Source organism: Leptodactylus fuscus, chromosome 5 (assembly GCF_031893055.1).
Source record: "Leptodactylus fuscus isolate aLepFus1 chromosome 5, aLepFus1.hap2, whole genome shotgun sequence".
NCBI lineage: Eukaryota > Metazoa > Chordata > Amphibia > Anura > Leptodactylidae > Leptodactylus > Leptodactylus fuscus.
The window spans coordinates 212,025,322-212,042,400 of record NC_134269.1 but is presented as its reverse complement, the minus strand read 5'-3'; the positions used below and the strand labels follow the sequence as shown (position 1 = coordinate 212,042,400).

At 48.5% G+C, this 17,079-nt stretch overlaps 1 protein-coding gene across 1 annotated transcript in view; it reads right to left on the bottom strand.

Moving 5' to 3' along the window:
- PTN (pleiotrophin) overlaps positions 1–17,079 on the bottom strand; it is a 39,863-nt gene that overhangs the window by 16,639 nt on the left and 6,145 nt on the right. The window contains exons 2-4 of the mRNA XM_075275250.1: positions 5,376–5,473; positions 4,810–4,983; positions 4,397–4,558 (exon numbers count right to left, since the gene is read on the bottom strand). Coding sequence (XP_075131351.1) covers positions 4,397–4,558; positions 4,810–4,983; positions 5,376–5,472 — 433 coding nt within the window. The 5' untranslated portion in view covers position 5,473. The remainder of the gene's footprint in view (positions 1–4,396; positions 4,559–4,809; positions 4,984–5,375; positions 5,474–17,079) is intronic.

Below are 17,079 nucleotides of genomic sequence, written 5' to 3'. Positions count from 1 at the left end.
AAGGAAGGAAGGAGGGAAGGAGGGAAGGAGGGAAGGAAGGAAGGAAGGAAGGAGGGAAGGAAGGAAGGAGGGAAGGAAGGAAGGAGGGAAGGAGGGAAGGAAGGAAGGAGGGAAGGAAGGAGGGAAGGAAGGAAGGAGGGAAGGAGGGAAGGAAGGAAGGAGGGAAGGAAGGAAGGAGGGAAGGAAGGAAGGAAGGAAGGAAGGAGGGAAGGAGGGAAGGAAGGAGGGAAGGAGGGAAGGAAGGAGGGAAGGAGGGAGGGAAGGGAGGGAAGGAAGGAAGGAGGGAAGGAAGGAAGGAAGGAAGGAGGGAAGGAAGGAAGGAGGGAAGGAAGGAAGGAGGGAAGGAAGGAAGGAAAGAAGGAAGGAAGGAGGGAAGGAAGGAGGGAAGGGAGGGAAGGAAGGAAGGAAGGAAGGAGGGAAGGAAGGAAGGAAGGAAGGAGGAGGAGGGAGGGAGGGAAGGAAGGAAGGAAGGAAGGAAGGAGGAAGGAAGGAAGGAGGGAGGGAAGGAAGGGAGGGAAGGAAGGAAGGAACCCTGCCCCCCGACCCCCAGTGTCACAGCAGGAACCCCGCCAGGCCTCAGGGGCAGAGACAGGAGGTGCACAGAGGAGTTCATTACACACTGAAGTCAGATCGATGGCAGAGAAAATGAGATTGTCTGCGGAGTGCGGCAGGAGCCGACGTGAGAGCCAACACGGGTCACAGTGCCATAGTCAGGACTGTCTGCCGGGACCACCGAGACCTCCCCAATGTGTGGAAGGAAGGAAGGAGGGAAGGAAGGAAGGAGGGAGGGAAGGAAGGAAGGAAGGAAGGAGGAGGGAAGGAAGGAGGGAAGGAAGGAGGGAAGGAAGGAAGGAAGGAGGGAGGGAAGGGAGGGAAGGAAGGAGGGAAGGGAGAGAAGGAAGGAGGGAGGTGTCACGGAGCAAAGGTATACGTCTTCCTCCGGATGGTCTTTTGAATCAACACGGACGCAAGAGGTCGGGAGACAACAGCAATTTATTGTAATCCACAAAGTTAGTAGCCGGCGGCGGTCACATCAACCGTAACAACAATAAGTCCACAGAAGTCACAATCCAATGATAGCTTTGGCTCCTTGGTCCTGTAACTAAATCCTGGCTCTCTACAGAGCTGTGCACAGGCCGGCTAACTCATACTAACTGCAGCTACAACTATATACTAAACTGTTACTTCCTATACCTGGGGGTGGGAAGGGCTGAGTCACAGATCCTTCCCCCCTCACCTATGCCAAGGAGAGCAGACTCCCTGTCTCTTTTGAACAATGCACAGTCCAACATCTTCTTGGAGACACCGATCAGATTATCTCCACCCATTGTCCTCACTAGTTAGAGGTATTTGCATACAATGTGCTAACACACTAGACCCTAATCAGCCAACTACACACTGATGTTTACAACAGGTTAGAGAATACATTCCACATGAAATATATATTACACATTGCCTATAGTATAGACTCTAACCATCCCGTGACAACCCCTCCCCCTCTCAAAACATGTGCATGACACAATTGGCCTACACAGGTAAATTGGGGAATGCACATCAGTCTCTATAGCTCATATTTCCTCCTGCCGGGATAACCCATCTGTGTTCTGGTGTTGGTTCCCTCGGCGGTACTGAATGGTAAAGTTGTAGGGTTGAAGGGCTGGCATCTGTCAGAAAATCCGGTGGATCCATGTTGGCTTCTCCCTGAGCTTGGCTTCGGGTCACTGCTCCCACAAAGTGGCACTGTAGATTTCCAACATCGTTGCCTAACAGAACATCGGCCGGCAGCCCGCTCATCACACCAATTGTGCATCGTTTTGGTCCATAACCATAGTCGAGTTCCACGGTAGCTTTAGGAATACGTCTTTGAGTACCCCCTGCCAACTTGATAGAAATGCCAGGGCCCTCCTCTAGGGCCTCGGGTCGCACAACTCGAGGGTCCGCTACCGTTAGGAAAGCTCCCGAGTCCCGGAATCCAACAACTGTTCGGCCATCCAGTAGGACCTCCTGCAAGTGCTTCCTCTGAAGGTTTGCGGGATGTGTGGCGGAAGGCTGAATCCCATAGACCCCTGGAGGTGGAACAGATGTGTCATTCATGGAGTCATCTGGAAATGGGGCCAAACTTTCTGTCCTAGGAGTGGTTCCCAGGTAGTGAGTAGGCCGGGATGCCACGGTGGCCCGTGCCCCCATGTTAGCAGGGCAACTAGCTTGCAAATGTCCAGGCCGCCCGCACCCAAAACATCTGCGCTCTAGCATTCTTCCAGTGGGTCGTTGTCTAGGGACAGGGTTGTTCATAGCTGGAGGCCGATGGGCTGGGGCAGGGGTAGAGGGGGAATTGTAATCCTGAGGCCGGACACGAAAGGTGGGTGGCTGGCTGAAGGGTGTCTGGCGGACTGTGGTAGTTTTCCGCTCCTCTGCAAACAACCTCTTCCACTGCGGCTTGATGGTCAGGCCCTCATCTGCAAGAGAAGCAGCTTGCTCAACTGTGGCTGGGTTCCTTTCCAGCACCCACTCACGGATCTCAGCGGGGCACTGGGAAAAGAACTGTTCCTTAAGTATGACTTGGAGGATCTTATCGACTGTGACAGCCTCCTCTCCTTCTAGCCAGCGCTTGCATGCTTGCTTCAACTTGTGGGCGAACATGTGGAAGGAGCTTCCCCCATTGTAAGACAAAGAGCGGAACTGAACTCGGTAGGTCTCTGGAGTGACTGCATAATACTTCTGCACCGCTCTTTTAATGGCCTCATAGTCCCGCTGATCACTAGGGTCCATGGCTCTGAGAGCTTCCGCAGCCCCATCTCGTAGGTGTCCCACCAGATACCGGACCCAATCCTTCTCTGGGACTTCCATCAGGCGGCACTGGTGTTCGAAGTCCTGAAAATATCCATCAACATCCCCAGCCGCTTCCTCAAAGGTCTTGAAGTGTTTATGGGAGACATATGGTGGTTCTCTCACTGTTGGGCTGGGGGTCGACGTTTGATTATAATTCCGCGCAGTTATCTCAGCCATTCGCATTTCATGCGCCATTCTTTCCTTTTCATACGCCATTCTCTGTTCCTCCTTCTCCGTTTCCTGAGCCCTCTGTAATGCTCTACTCCTTTGCTCTGCAGTTGCTTCTAGCCCCAGCACTGCCAATTCCTCCTCATACAAAACAACCCATCTGCTCTTTTGGGTCTGTACCTGCCACTCCTGTATCTCTCCAGTCTCCTGGGGGCAGCCCTCCTCATGGTCGCTTTGCAGGGTCATCTCCTCCAGTGCCTCGATCAGTTGCTCTTTCGTTCTTCCCTGGTAACTCAGGTTTAGTTCCCGGGCCCTTAATTTTAGACTTGCCATAGTCCAGTTCCTGTATTCTGAGGTTGTGGCTCCATTAATCGCTGGGCTGCTGTAGTCCATCTCGCTGTCCGCTGTTGATCCCACTGCTGCCAACCAGTTGTCACGGAGCAAAGGTATACGTCTTCCTCCGGATGGTCTTTTGAATCAACACGGACGCAAGAGGTCGGGAGACAACAGCAATTTATTGTAATCCACAAAGTTAGTAGCCGGCGGCGGTCACATCAACCGTAACAACAATAAGTCCACAGAAGTCACAATCCAATGATAGCTTTGGCTCCTTGGTCCTGTAACTAAATCCTGGCTCTCTACAGAGCTGTGCACAGGCCGGCTAACTCATACTAACTGCAGCTACAACTATATACTAAACTGTTACTTCCTATACCTGGGGGTGGGAAGGGCTGAGTCACAGATCCTTCCCCCCTCACCTATGCCAAGGAGAGCAGACTCCCTGTCTCTTTTGAACAATGCACAGTCCAACATCTTCTTGGAGACACCGATCAGATTATCTCCACCCATTGTCCTCACTGGTCCTCACTAGTTAGAGGTATTTGCATACAATGTGCTAACACACTAGACCCTAATCAGCCAACTACACACTGATGTTTACAACAGGTTAGAGAATACATTCCACATGAAATATATATTACACATTGCCTATAGTATAGACTCTAACCATCCCGTGACAGGAGGGAAGGAAGGAAGGAGGGAAGGAAGGAAGGAAAGAAGGAAGGAGGGAGGGAAGGAAGGAAGGAAAGAGGAAGGAGGGAAGGAAGGAGGAAGGAAGGAAGGAAAGAAGGAAGGAGGATTCCCCTTTAAGTATCAACTGTGACTTATAAAGAAGTCTATTTAGATATAGGTATATCTAGGTTTTGGGAAAGCTGGGTGATAAGTAATATGGCTGAATATAGAGATTATAGTGAAAGATACATAGATAATATGTAGAGATAGATAGATAGATAGATAGATAGATAGATAGATGATAAATCATAAAGGGCAGGAACAAAAAGGACAGAATTTCTAGACTTCTACCGCACTTGTCTTTGCCATAACATCAGCTCGTCCTCACCTTGAGGTTTGGGTTTGGTGATCTTTCCGCATGGCTTGGATAGTGTCACGGTTTTCTGGCACTCCGCGTTGTGCAGGGCTCTCTTCAGGCTGCCGTTCCGTGTCTTCACCCCTGATACTGGATCGCACTCTCCCCAGTCCTGGAACTGGTATTTACACTCGGCTGGTCGGGGGGGACAAGAGAGGAGACTTAATACAATATAACAAGATGGAAGACAAAGTAACATTTGTTGCCACTAGATGGCGCTGTATTATAATTGGGTACCCCATCTGGCGGATCTCCTAGATCGGTGGATCTCAACCTGCGGTATGCAGCATGGGGCCATTATACTACATTTGGGGGCACTGAGGGGGTCATTATACTATATGTAATACTCCATGTACTCTGCGGAGTTAACCCTTAAGACTACTCACCACCAAACTGCTTCTTCCAGTTACAGGGGATCTTACACTTCTGAGTCTTCATGGTCTGTTTGCACTCTTTTCCTGACCTGGTGCCTTCCCTGGTTCCGATCCCACAGTCTCCGCTTGTGGCGACGCACACGCTCCACTGCCACTCCCCGCAGTCTGACTTCTTTGCCTTCTTCTCTGTAAGGTCAAGCGTGCCATTAGAGGCCAATAATGGTGAAGGATTATCTTGTGCTGGTCCCCAGGGGTCAATAGGCCAGTGGCCTACAACGATAAAAAATGAGGCCCTTTTCAGCAGCTACTTGACACCAATCGGTAGTAAAATGGCGCCTGCAATAATTTGTTACATTTGACCGCACCTAGTGGAGGAGGGTTGTAACTGCAGCTTCAATCTAGGGACCTATAGGTCAGTTATGGCTCAATTAGCCCACATTATACGGGCCCATGAGCTACGACAGGCTTGGAGTACAACTTTTGAATATGCCCAAGTTACGTAGGGGATATGGGGAAAATAGTAGAAAGATGCTCCCTCAGCCAACAAGTCATAACCAAACCAGACATGACCATATTACCTGGCTTGTCTTTCTTCACTGTGTCCGTTGCAAGTACCGTAAGCACCAGGAGGAACGCCAGCAGCGCCAGCGTGAATATTCCATGGTGATGATGCATCCTGGAAATGGAAAAATTCTGGTATAATAATTCACCATATCTACAGGGATAGGGATCCCATAAAATAGTCCACTAGTTACAACCCCAGGAAGCCATTTTGACCTTCTTCACCTTCCTGCTCTCCCTCCACCCCCTTGACATTGGAGTAGGTTGCCCCCTAGCAGCCACATAATAGTCCACATGACCCCCTGACCACTAACACTTCAGACTCCATTACTATTTACATCAATGGAAGGCACAGCCGGAACAAAAAAACCTAGATGAACCCACAAAACTCGCCTTAAAGGGAGTGTCACCCGAATACCAACACGTGAATCCAGCCCTGCAGGTAGATAGGTTAGGGTCACCTGAATCAAACAGTGTTTTCCCCTTGTGAATTGAAGCCTCCATTGCTGAGATATTGATGTTTTTGTAATATGTAAATGAGCTCTTTGTAGTCACAAGGACGCTGCCATTGCTTCAAAGAGCTCATTTGCATGTACACAAAAACAGCGATATCTCAGCAATGGAAACTTCGATTCACAAGGGGAAAACACTGTTTGATTCAGGTGACCCTAACCTATCCATCTGCAGGGTTGGGTTGATATGATAGGGACTGGTGAAAAAATCCCTTTAAGGGATGTAGCTATAGGTAATACAGAGGTAGTAGTCCCACCCGGGCCCTGGAGACACTAACATATCTACCATTGGGAGTTAGACCTAAGTTATGCCAATACCTATAGCAAACTGCTCCATTCCCTCCCAGAATTCTTTGCAGTGCCCTGACTTGACACCATTACGTTCCAAACAAGAATCTCTCTGAGACATCAGAGACAAATGTCCAGCGAGCGGTGGAATGGAAAGCGGAGATGGAGCCAGGAGGGAGATGAGACGATTCTATCTGCGGCTGACGAGTCGCATTAAAGCAATGGAGTGTTTCATTTCATTATTGATCGAGCGTGCGAGGGGAGAAAACGTTCAGGAGTAAAAAAGCAACAATTGTCCGTGCTGATGGAACAAGTCAATGTGAGGGTCAAATACCAGGCGGCTTCACAAGATGCTGGCACGAAATCCACCTCTGTGTTTGACCCTGACGCTATCTGCAATTACTTACTGCAGGGCTGAGGAACTAGGGGATTGTGGGAGGAAGGTGGCAGACATGTCCGCGCCAAATCTATCAGATTTATGTCTCATCAGACAGTTTCGAAAAGTGTTCCGAAAAGAGGTCAATGGCTCATGTTTAGCTACAAAGTAAGAAAAACAGGTATTGCTGAGATTTCAGTAGGAGGAAGGTTTCTGTTTCAGCAAGCTGCCTCTCAGAGTTAATATATCCTGAGTCCTGACAACAGCAAGCTGGGACCTATGGGTCATATGTCTACTTACCCATTAGCTTAGCTGGCATCTGCACATTTATATGCAGAAAAACACAGTGGGAGGGAGGTTTCTACTTCAGAAACCTTCCTCCCTGCCAGAGAAAATGTAGATAGGCCCTACCTCTACCCCTGGGCTTGGCAGGCCTCTTTATCCAGATTTCTATTCAGAAATAGCAGCTACAGGGAGGTTTCTGCTTCAGAAACCTTCCTCCCTGCCAGAGATAACGCAGCTAGGCCCTACCTCTAACCCAGGGCTTGGCAAGCATCTTTATCCAGATTTCTATGCAGAAATAGCAGTAAGAGGGAGGTTTCTGCTTCAGAAACCTTCCTCTCTGCCAGAGATAATGTAGCTAGGCCCTACCTCTACCTCTGGGCTTGGCAGGCACCTTTATCCAGATTTCTATGCAGAAATAGCAGCGGGAGGGAGGTTTCTGATTCAGCAATCTGCCTTAATGCCAGAGATAATGTAGCCTGAGCCCTGGCAACAGCAAATTGGAACCCATGGGTGACATTTCTACCTACCCCTTGGTTTCGCAGTCATCTTCATCCAGATTTTATAAAGAAATAACAGTGGCAGGGAAGTTTCTGCTTCATAAAGCTGCCTCCCAGCAAGATATAATATAGCGTAAGTCCTATCAACAGAAAATTGTGGTCCACGGGGTGAAATATCTACTTACACCTTAGCTTGGCAGACATCTTTATTCATATTTCTATTCAGAAATAGGAATGGGAGTGAGACTTCTGCTTCAGCAAGCTCCCTCCCAGACGGGGATAATGTAAGCTAAGTTCTGGAAACAACAAATTGGGACCCATGGGACCCCTGTCTACCTACCCCTTTTTATCCAGATTTCTAGGCAGAAATAACAGGTTTCTGCTTCAAAAACAACCTCCCAGCCTGAAATAGTGTGGTCTAAGACGTGGCAACATCAAATTGGGACCACCATAGGTGACATTTCTACTTACCCCTGGGCAGTCATCTTTATCCACATTACTATGCATAACTAGTAGCAGGAGGGAGGTTTCTATATCAGCAAACTGCCTCCCAGCCAGAGATAATGTAACCCAAGCCCTATCAACAGCAAATTGTGGTCCACAAGTGATATATCTACCCTTTGGCTTTATAGGCATCTTGATCCAAATTTCGAGGCCTCACAATGGTGTAGAAGAGCTTGTTACAGTCTACAAGAGCCATTACAACGAGCCCTTCACCTTTCACAGTCACACAAGTATTCTGGAAACAACATAACCTATTAGAATTTACTACATTTTCCTCCAAGCAGGGGAATGTTGTCTATTACATTCGCAGTTGTCAATTACCGCCTCGGGCACATATATAACAGGTATTTTTGTTGATTATTAGACGGTTTTAAAATGGCAGCTATCCGTCCTGGAGAATTAACTGGAATGCGTGATGAGAAAATTTGGCACAAACCTATTAACACAGATGAGCCCTGCGAGGAGCTGATGCTTTTAGATCCCATTTAGCAGCGTTCCTCTCATTATAATTACTCGTTATGTGTAGTTACAATCCGAGAATAAAAACGACATCGAGGAGGAAGAAAACTCAAAGGAAGGAAAGAAGACGGTGAAAGTACAGAGATAGTATGGATATAGATAGATAATAGATAGATAGATAGATAGATAGATAGATAGATAGATAGATAGATAGATAGGAGATAGATAGATAGGAGATAGATAGATAGGAGATAGATAGATAGATAGATAGATAGATAGATAGATAGATAGGAGATAGATAGATAGATAGATAGATAGATAGGAGATAGATAGATAGATAGATAGATAGATAGATAGATAGGAGATAGATAGATAGATAGATAGATAGATAGATAGATAGATAGATAGATAGGAGATAGATAGGAGATAGATAGATAGATGATAGATAGATAGGAGATAGATAGATGATAGATAGATAGATAGATAGATAGATAGATAGATAGATAGGAGATAGATAGATAGATAGATAGATAGATAGATAGATAGATAGGAGATAGATAGATAGATAGATAGATAGATAGATAGATAGATAGATAGGAGATAGATAGATAGATGATAGATATATAGATAGATAGGAGATAGATAGATAGATAGATAGATAGATAGATAGATAGATAGATAATGTCTCTTCAGCACACACCAGGCCTCTATTATACAGTAATATCCGCTCTAATCATTACCCAATTAACAATCTAATCAGTGCATATTAATGAGTACATTCTTGCTGACGTCCTCCGGCAGACCCTGTTGCAGGGATCGGTGGGTGCGGGCGATGCTTCTCTCCCTGGGGTCAGCTCGGTGCCAGTCTTGCGTGGTACTTCCCTTTTCCCTAAGGACACTTGTTTCTTTGCTCTGTACAAGTGCAGGCTCCTATTTTTAGACGCTTCCCTTAATGAGCCCGCTAGCGCCTCCTCCCCGCCTGGGGTCACAGCTGATTTTTAATGAGCCCCAAACAAATTAATGATTCAACAACAAGTCATATAGAAAGACGAATGGGCACCCTGAGGAATTCAGAAAGAGGGCACACACACCCGGGGAGCTGGCGGATATTAATATGGAAATATCTGAGCTACTTGTCCCTTATCCCATGTAGAACTTCTGCATTATTATCTATGGTCAGACCTGTTCTCACCAGGAGAGATGCCTTTAGATTGGGGTATCTGTAAATGTGCCCCTACATGTAGTAATGATGGGGGTTTTACTACAATTGATGATTTTGCCTGTAGAAACTTTATTGCATTGGACGCCGGCCTTCAATTCATATGTCCTATAAGGGGTCAACAGGAGCTCCATTTATCTGATACAGAGCCCCAAACCCCCTGCGGAGATATGAAGAGTTGTACTGGCTGCCACCACCACTAGGGAGAAGAGCTTACTGTTTCTACCTTGTTAACTCTATAAATAAGTAATGCTGCTGCCAGTGCAGGAGGGAAGGCAAGGCGGACAATGCTGCTGACAGTGCGGGAGGGAAGGCAAGGGGGACAATGCTGCTGACAGTGCGGGAGGGAAGGCAAGGGGACAATGCTGCTGACAGTGCGGGAGGGAAGGCAAGGGGACAATGCTGCTGACAGTGAGGGAGGGAAGGCAAGGGGACAATGCTGCTGACGGTGAGGGAGGGAAGGCAAGGGGACAATGCTGCTGACAGTGAGGGAGGGAAGGCAAGGGGACAATGCTGCTGACAGTGAGGGAGGGGAGGTAAGGGGGACAATGCTGCTGACAGTGTGGGAGGGAAGGCAAGGGGGACAATTCTGCTAACAGTGAGGGAGGGAAGGCAAGGGGGACAATGCTGCTGACAGTGAGGGAGGGGAGGTAAGGGGGACAATGCTGCTGCCAGTGAGGGAGGGGAGGCAAGGGGGACAAAGCTGCTGACAGTAAAGGGGAGGCAAGGGGGCAATGCTGCTGACAGTAAGGGAGGGGAGGTAAGGGGGACAATGCTGCTGACAGTGAGAGAGGGGAGGCAAGGGGGACAATGCTGCTGACAGTGAGGGAGGGGAGGTAAGGGGGACAATGTTGCTGCCAGTGAGGGAGGGAAGGCAAGGGGGACTATGCTGCTGACAGTGCGAGAGGGAAGGCAAGGGGGACAATGCTGCTAACAGTGAGGGAGGGAAGGCAAGGGGGACAATGCTGCTGCCAGTGAGGGAGGGGAGGCAAAGGGGACAAAGCTGCTGACAGTAAAGGGGAGGCAAGGGGGACAAAGCTGCTGACAGTGAGGGAGGGAAGGCAAGGGGGACAATGCTGCTGACAGTGCGGGAGGGAAGGCAAGGGGGACAATGCTGCTGACAGTGCGGGAGGGAAGGCAAGGGGACAATGCTGCTGACAGTGCGGGAGGGAAGGCAAGGGGACAATGCTGCTGACAGTGAGGGAGGGGAGGTAAGGGGGACAATGCTGCTGACAGTGTGGGAGGGAAGGCAAGGGGGACAATTCTGCTAACAGTGAGGGAGGGAAGGCAAGGGGGACAATGCTGCTGACAGTGAGGGAGGGGAGGTAAGGGGGACAATGCTGCTGCCAGTGAGGGAGGGGAGGCAAGGGGGACAAAGCTGCTGACAGTAAAGGGGAGGCAAGGGGGCAATGCTGCTGACAGTAAGGGAGGGGAGGTAAGGGGGACAATGCTGCTGACAGTGAGAGAGGGGAGGCAAGGGGGACAATGCTGCTGACAGTGAGGGAGGGGAGGTAAGGGGGACAATGTTGCTGCCAGTGAGGGAGGGAAGGCAAGGGGGACTATGCTGCTGACAGTGCGAGAGGGAAGGCAAGGGGGACAATGCTGCTAACAGTGAGGGAGGGAAGGCAAGGGGGACAATGCTGCTGCCAGTGAGGGAGGGGAGGCAAAGGGGACAAAGCTGCTGACAGTAAAGGGGAGGCAAGGGGGACAAAGCTGCTGACAGTGAGGGAGGGAAGGCAAGGGGGACTATGCTGCTGACAGTGCGGGAGGGAAGGCAAGGGGGACAATGCTGCTGACAGTGAGGGAGGGGAGGTAAGTGGGACAATGCTGCTGACAGTGTGGGAGGGAAGGCAAGGGGGACAAAGCTGCTAACAGTGAGGGAGGGAAGGCAAGGGGGACAATGCTGCTGCCAGTGAGGGAGGGGAGGCAAAGGGGACAAAGCTGCTGACAGTAAAGGGGAGGCAAGGGGGACAAAGCTGCTGACAGTGAGGGAGGGAAGGCAAGGGGGACTATGCTGCTGACAGTGCGGGAGGGAAGGCAAGGGGGACAATGCTGCTGACAGTGAGGGAGGGGAGGTAAGTGGGACAATGCTGCTGACAGTGCGGGAGGGAAGGCAAGGGGGACAATGCTGCTAACAGTGAGGGAGGGAAGGCAAGGGGGACAATGCTGCTAACAGTGAGGGAGGGGAGGTAAGAGGGACAATGCTGCTGCCAGTGAGGGAGGGGAGGCAAAGGGGACAAAGCTGCTGACAGTAAAGGGGAGGCAAGGGGGACAAAGCTGCTGACAGTGAGGGAGGGGAGGTAAGGGGGACAATGCTGCTGGCAGTGAGAGAGGGGAGGCAAGGGGGATAATGCTGCTGACAGTGAGGGAGGGAAGGCAAGGGGGACAATGCTGCTGCCAGTAAAGGGGAGGTAATGGGGACAATGCTGCTGCCAGTAAAGGGGAGGTAATGGGAACAATGCTGCTTTAGGGGAATGGTAGGAAGGGGGAAATTGATGCTGACAGTGGTGGATGGGGTGGGAAGGGGGACAATGCTATTTGCAGTGCGGAAGTTGAAACAAAGTGGAAAATGTGGTCCTATTTTGATGACTCCTAAGTCCTTGTATTCCATGATGAATATGTTGCTGCCTCCTCAGCCCGTCGATCCTGATCGCGGATCCCCGAGGTACATGCACACCTCGCTGTGTTTCTCATCTGTTGCCACCCTATCATTATAAAGCCACAATGTCGCCAGTGCTTTCCAGTAATGATGCCGCCGCAGGTGATCGCTTATCTAATTGTTGCTGTCACCGGAGCCCCCTGAGGATTCATCATTTGCAAACAAAGGTGCAAACTCATCTGTTATCATGTCACCACCTGTCATCGCATGACTTACTGTCACCAGGACATATCAGGGGCCCTATACATTGCAACTGCCAGGGGAGGATCATTTAAGGGGATCAACTTGCCCCTTTAATGCACCATTATGACTTCATTGGGGACCTCTTAGGAACCTACAAATATTCACACTGTATGATATGATATAAAAAGCCTTACACGGGAGCTACATGCATTCCTGGGGTCCATTCCGGGACCCCAAAAAAGTGTTCCTTACCAATGACACCTTGGTCATGCTAAAGAAACCTCCCTTGGTCTACATTACTAATGCAAAAACCGTTTTGTAATATCTTACTTCTAGGCCGAGATATGGCGGCTTGAAATGACAGGCCCGAAGCCTGAGGCTGCACTACTGAGAGACTCTGCTTTGACCTGTTGGGTGCTGTGTTCTCATGGTCACCACATAGTCATGGTCACTTTATATAAGAAAGGGCACGTCCTGGACTCCCGGAAGAGGGGGCAAGTGTCCCCGGCCCAGAGAAATACTCCTGCCATTGCTGGTTTTGCTGTCCATTTACATGTGACTTGACCCCCAAGACTCCTGGGAAAGTGGCCGAGTCTCCCCGGCCTAGCGCAGCCCTTGGGCCTAGCATCCATTTTATTGGGGCGTGGCCAATAATGTAGTAAGTAAACCTTCATCCGGAAATTTTCACAACGCACCGTTCACCCCAAACTTTAAACTTTGGGCTATGGTAGAGCATAAGGTGCGGTCACATCTGAGCCCAGGAGCCTAAAGGGGCCCAATATGGAGAAAGCAGTATTATAAAGGTAACGTTATAGTTGAGGGGCGCCCTACGGCTGCCCCCTACGGCTCCGGCTCCACCCGATACGGCGATATACCACATCACACGGCCTGCGGTAGTATTTAGCGGTATAATTGAGGAGCCCCCGCAGGACCGATCCCGCTCTTGTCTCATTCATTATGATCCATGTAAAGCAATGTGGCTTTCCTCGTAGCGTTACATTGTGTCGCTGGCAGTGGCTCGGGCGCCGCTCGTACCGTTCTGGCCGTTCACTTAGACAATCACCATCCGGCTCATTATCCGGGATCTCCGTCCCCTATTAGCGGTGTCTTTTACAGGCGCAGATTGGAGGCCCGGGTTTCCAGAGCTTGCCATCTGTTCCTACAGACTATCCTGGCTCCCGACCATCTTTCTACCTCTCTCGACCTGCTCCGTCTGTTGCGAGCAGCATCTGCCAGGTTCCACTAGATCAGTGTTCGCGCGGCTGACATCGACTTGCTGCATTATAGTCACAATGGGGAACTTGTCACTTCCAGCAGGAAGCAGAAGACACCGGCAGGACCTGTAGCGGTGATTAACGGCGGAGACGCTCAGCGCGGGGGCCGCGTCGTGAGGGCCACTTTACAATGTGCTGTAACCACGGCTGTCAGTCATCGCAACCAGACACAGCGGCGCTTTTTATAATCAGTCAGAGGGTGTATTCACATACGGCATTATAGAAATCCATGTGCTTGCGCCAAAGAAACCCATTTAGATAAACCAAAGTCATTTTCCAAGTGTGAATTTAGCCTTCAATGGGCATCAATATCAGATCTGTGGGGTCTGACACCCGGCACCCCTACTGATCAGATATTCAAAGCAGGAGCGATGTTGTGACCAAGGCATGACACATTCATCAGTCATATGGCCTGTTGGAAGCTCAGTACCATTTAAGTCAATGGGGCTAAGCTGTAATACCAAGGACAGCCACCATACAATGTATGGCGCTGTGCTTGGTAAGAAGCAATGACCCTTTCGAGATTTGACTAGTGGCTATTTCCGAGGTTGGCTTTGACCAAAGTGTCATGGCGCTGACCCAGGGCTGCTGACCTCACAGAGTATTATAGTGACTTATGAATGAGAAACCCCATAGATTTGAGGTTCGACTGATCTGGAAATTTTTGTAAAATTTGTGATGAATCTGGTTCCATTATCTCTAGTAAGTAAATCCCCCCCCAAAAAAAAAAAATAAATAAATAAATCCAAAAACTGTAGGTTTGGTCAAACCCACAAGTTGGGAAAACTTCATGACAAACCTGTTTTGCTCATCTTTAGTAAGTGGTAGACAGGCCACGATACGTGGCCAAAGACTGCAGTGCCTTCAAGCAGTTGATAGGTGGAAGTGCCGGGTCTTGGACCCCCATCGGTCTGACAAGGAAGATCTATCCTAAGGGCGACAACACTCATAAAGGTGCCCAATAGTTATTCCTCCCAAACCTCCCCTACACATGCATTCTAGATTTGGTTGAGCATGTACGTGTTCTTAAAGAGGACCTTTCGCCATCTCCATCAACTCCAACTCTTTGCATCTTTCAATAGGCCTCGCTCCACTGATTCCGGCACAGTTGGAATTTTTTCTCTAGCCCCCACGGTTCCCGAGCAATCAGTGCTGTAAATGTCAGCACCCAATATGCTGATTAGACCGTTTTCAGTCAGGTGGGCGGTCCTGTGCTGGATCAGAGAGTCAGGGACTGCCCACTTGGCAGTACAGAACGTCATCAGGATATTGGGTGCTGAAATTAACTCCACTGATTGCTCAGGAACGGTGGGGGCTAGAGAAAAAATTCGAACTGCGCCTGAATTGATGGAACGTAGCCTATTGAACGATGCAAGAGTTGGAGTTGATGGAGGTAGTTAAAGGATCTGGCCATAAGATATAGGCTTTATCCTATAGGCTCTGTTTATCATGTGCAGGGGCGGGGGGGGGGGGGAATTGCCTCGAAAGTAAATATGTTTCCAAATAAATTCATAGATCTGGTTATTTACCCATAACACCCGCCGGTTTCCATTGTAGGGGAGAATCTCGGCAGCTTTCCTCTGAATTCATTCTCTCTGCCCGTCTCCAGGGACAACACATAACAGAGCGGCAAAAATGGGAGCAGGTTCAGTGTAAACCTCTTCCCCGGCCCCCAACAGAGGAACTGAATGAGGTTCATTCATCACAGGACGAATGGAGGCGTTCGGGGAGTGTGGAAAGGAAATGAGCCCCGGAGAAGCCAGCGCCGCTGCTAGCTGACCGAAAATATGTGCCCCTATATATACCCCTATATACAGTGTCACAAGGGGGTTCTGGGACCCATGAAGTCATTGCACGCCCAGACAATCACCCCACCTGATACATTTTATCTGCACCGATACATTGTAACACATGGTCGCGATAAAGCATTGCGATGAGGTTTCTGGTGAAAGGGCCCATCTCAGGTTTCACCCAATAGATGAGGACAAGGGAGGTGAAACCAGACCAGCAGGGGCACCCACTAACTAACCCCAAACATTGGGCACTCATGAGCCCAAAACTGCGGGCATGTGAGTGTCCAAGGATCCTATCCGTGGTCCAATAAGGTCCCAAACACAATTCCCCTAAAAACTGACAACACCACAAAATCTGGCCATAATGGCTTTCCCCCTTCCTCCTGGCATTGAGGAGACGGCCGGGTGATTATACGGAGAAGGATCTTCCATTTTAAGGGCTCGGTGCTTGTCCAGATGCGATGACCAGGAGGTTCAAGGTTTCTGCCAAATGACAGCACAGCGGTAGAGGTCAAAGGCTCTAAGCTCATCCGTCTAGCTGGCCAGAGAAACAGGTACACATCTATTAATATCACCGCAATCCTATTAAAGCGTGCACAGACTGTCCAGACTAAGGCGCCGCTTATCACCGCACGTGGAGGAAACGTCACTTAACCATTCAGTCTCCTTACTGATAGAATCAAGACAATGTGCTTGGAGACACCTATAATTATATACAGTATATACCCAGGTTATACCGGCTGTATATATATAATTATATACAGTATATACCCAGGTTATACGGGCTGTACATATATAATTATATACAGTATATACCCAGGTTATACCAGCTGTACATATATAATTATATACAGTATATACCCAGGTTATACCGGCTGTATATATATAATTATATACAGTATATACCCAGGTTATACCGCCTGTACATATATAATTATATACAGTATATACCCAGGTTATACCGGCTGTACATATATAATTATATACAGGAGATACCCAGGTTATACCAGCTGTACATATATAATTATATACAGTATATACCCAGGTTATACCAGCTGTACATATAGAATTATATACAGTATATACCCAGGTTATACCACCTGTACATATAGAATTATATACAGTATATACCCAGGTTATACCGGCTGTACATATAGAATTATATACAGGAGATCCCCAGGTTATACCAGCTGTACATATATAATTATATACAGTATATACCCAGGTTATACCAGCTGTACATATATAATTATATACAGTATATACCCAGGTTATACCGGCTGTATATATATAATTATATACAGGAGATCCCCAGGTTATACCAGCTGTACATATATAATTATATACTGTATATACCCAGGTTATACCAGCTGTACATATATAATTATATACTGTACATACCCAGGTTATACCAGCTGTACATATAGAAGTATATACAGTATATACCCAGGTTATACCAGCCGTACATATATAATTATATACAGGAGATCCCCAGGTTATACCAGCTGTACATATATAATTATATACAGTATATACCCAGGTTATACCGGCTATATATATAATTATATACAGTATATACCCAGGTTATACCAGCTGTACATATATAATTATATAAAGGAGATCCTCAGTTTATACCAGCTGGTATAACCTGGGTTTCTCCTGTATATAATTA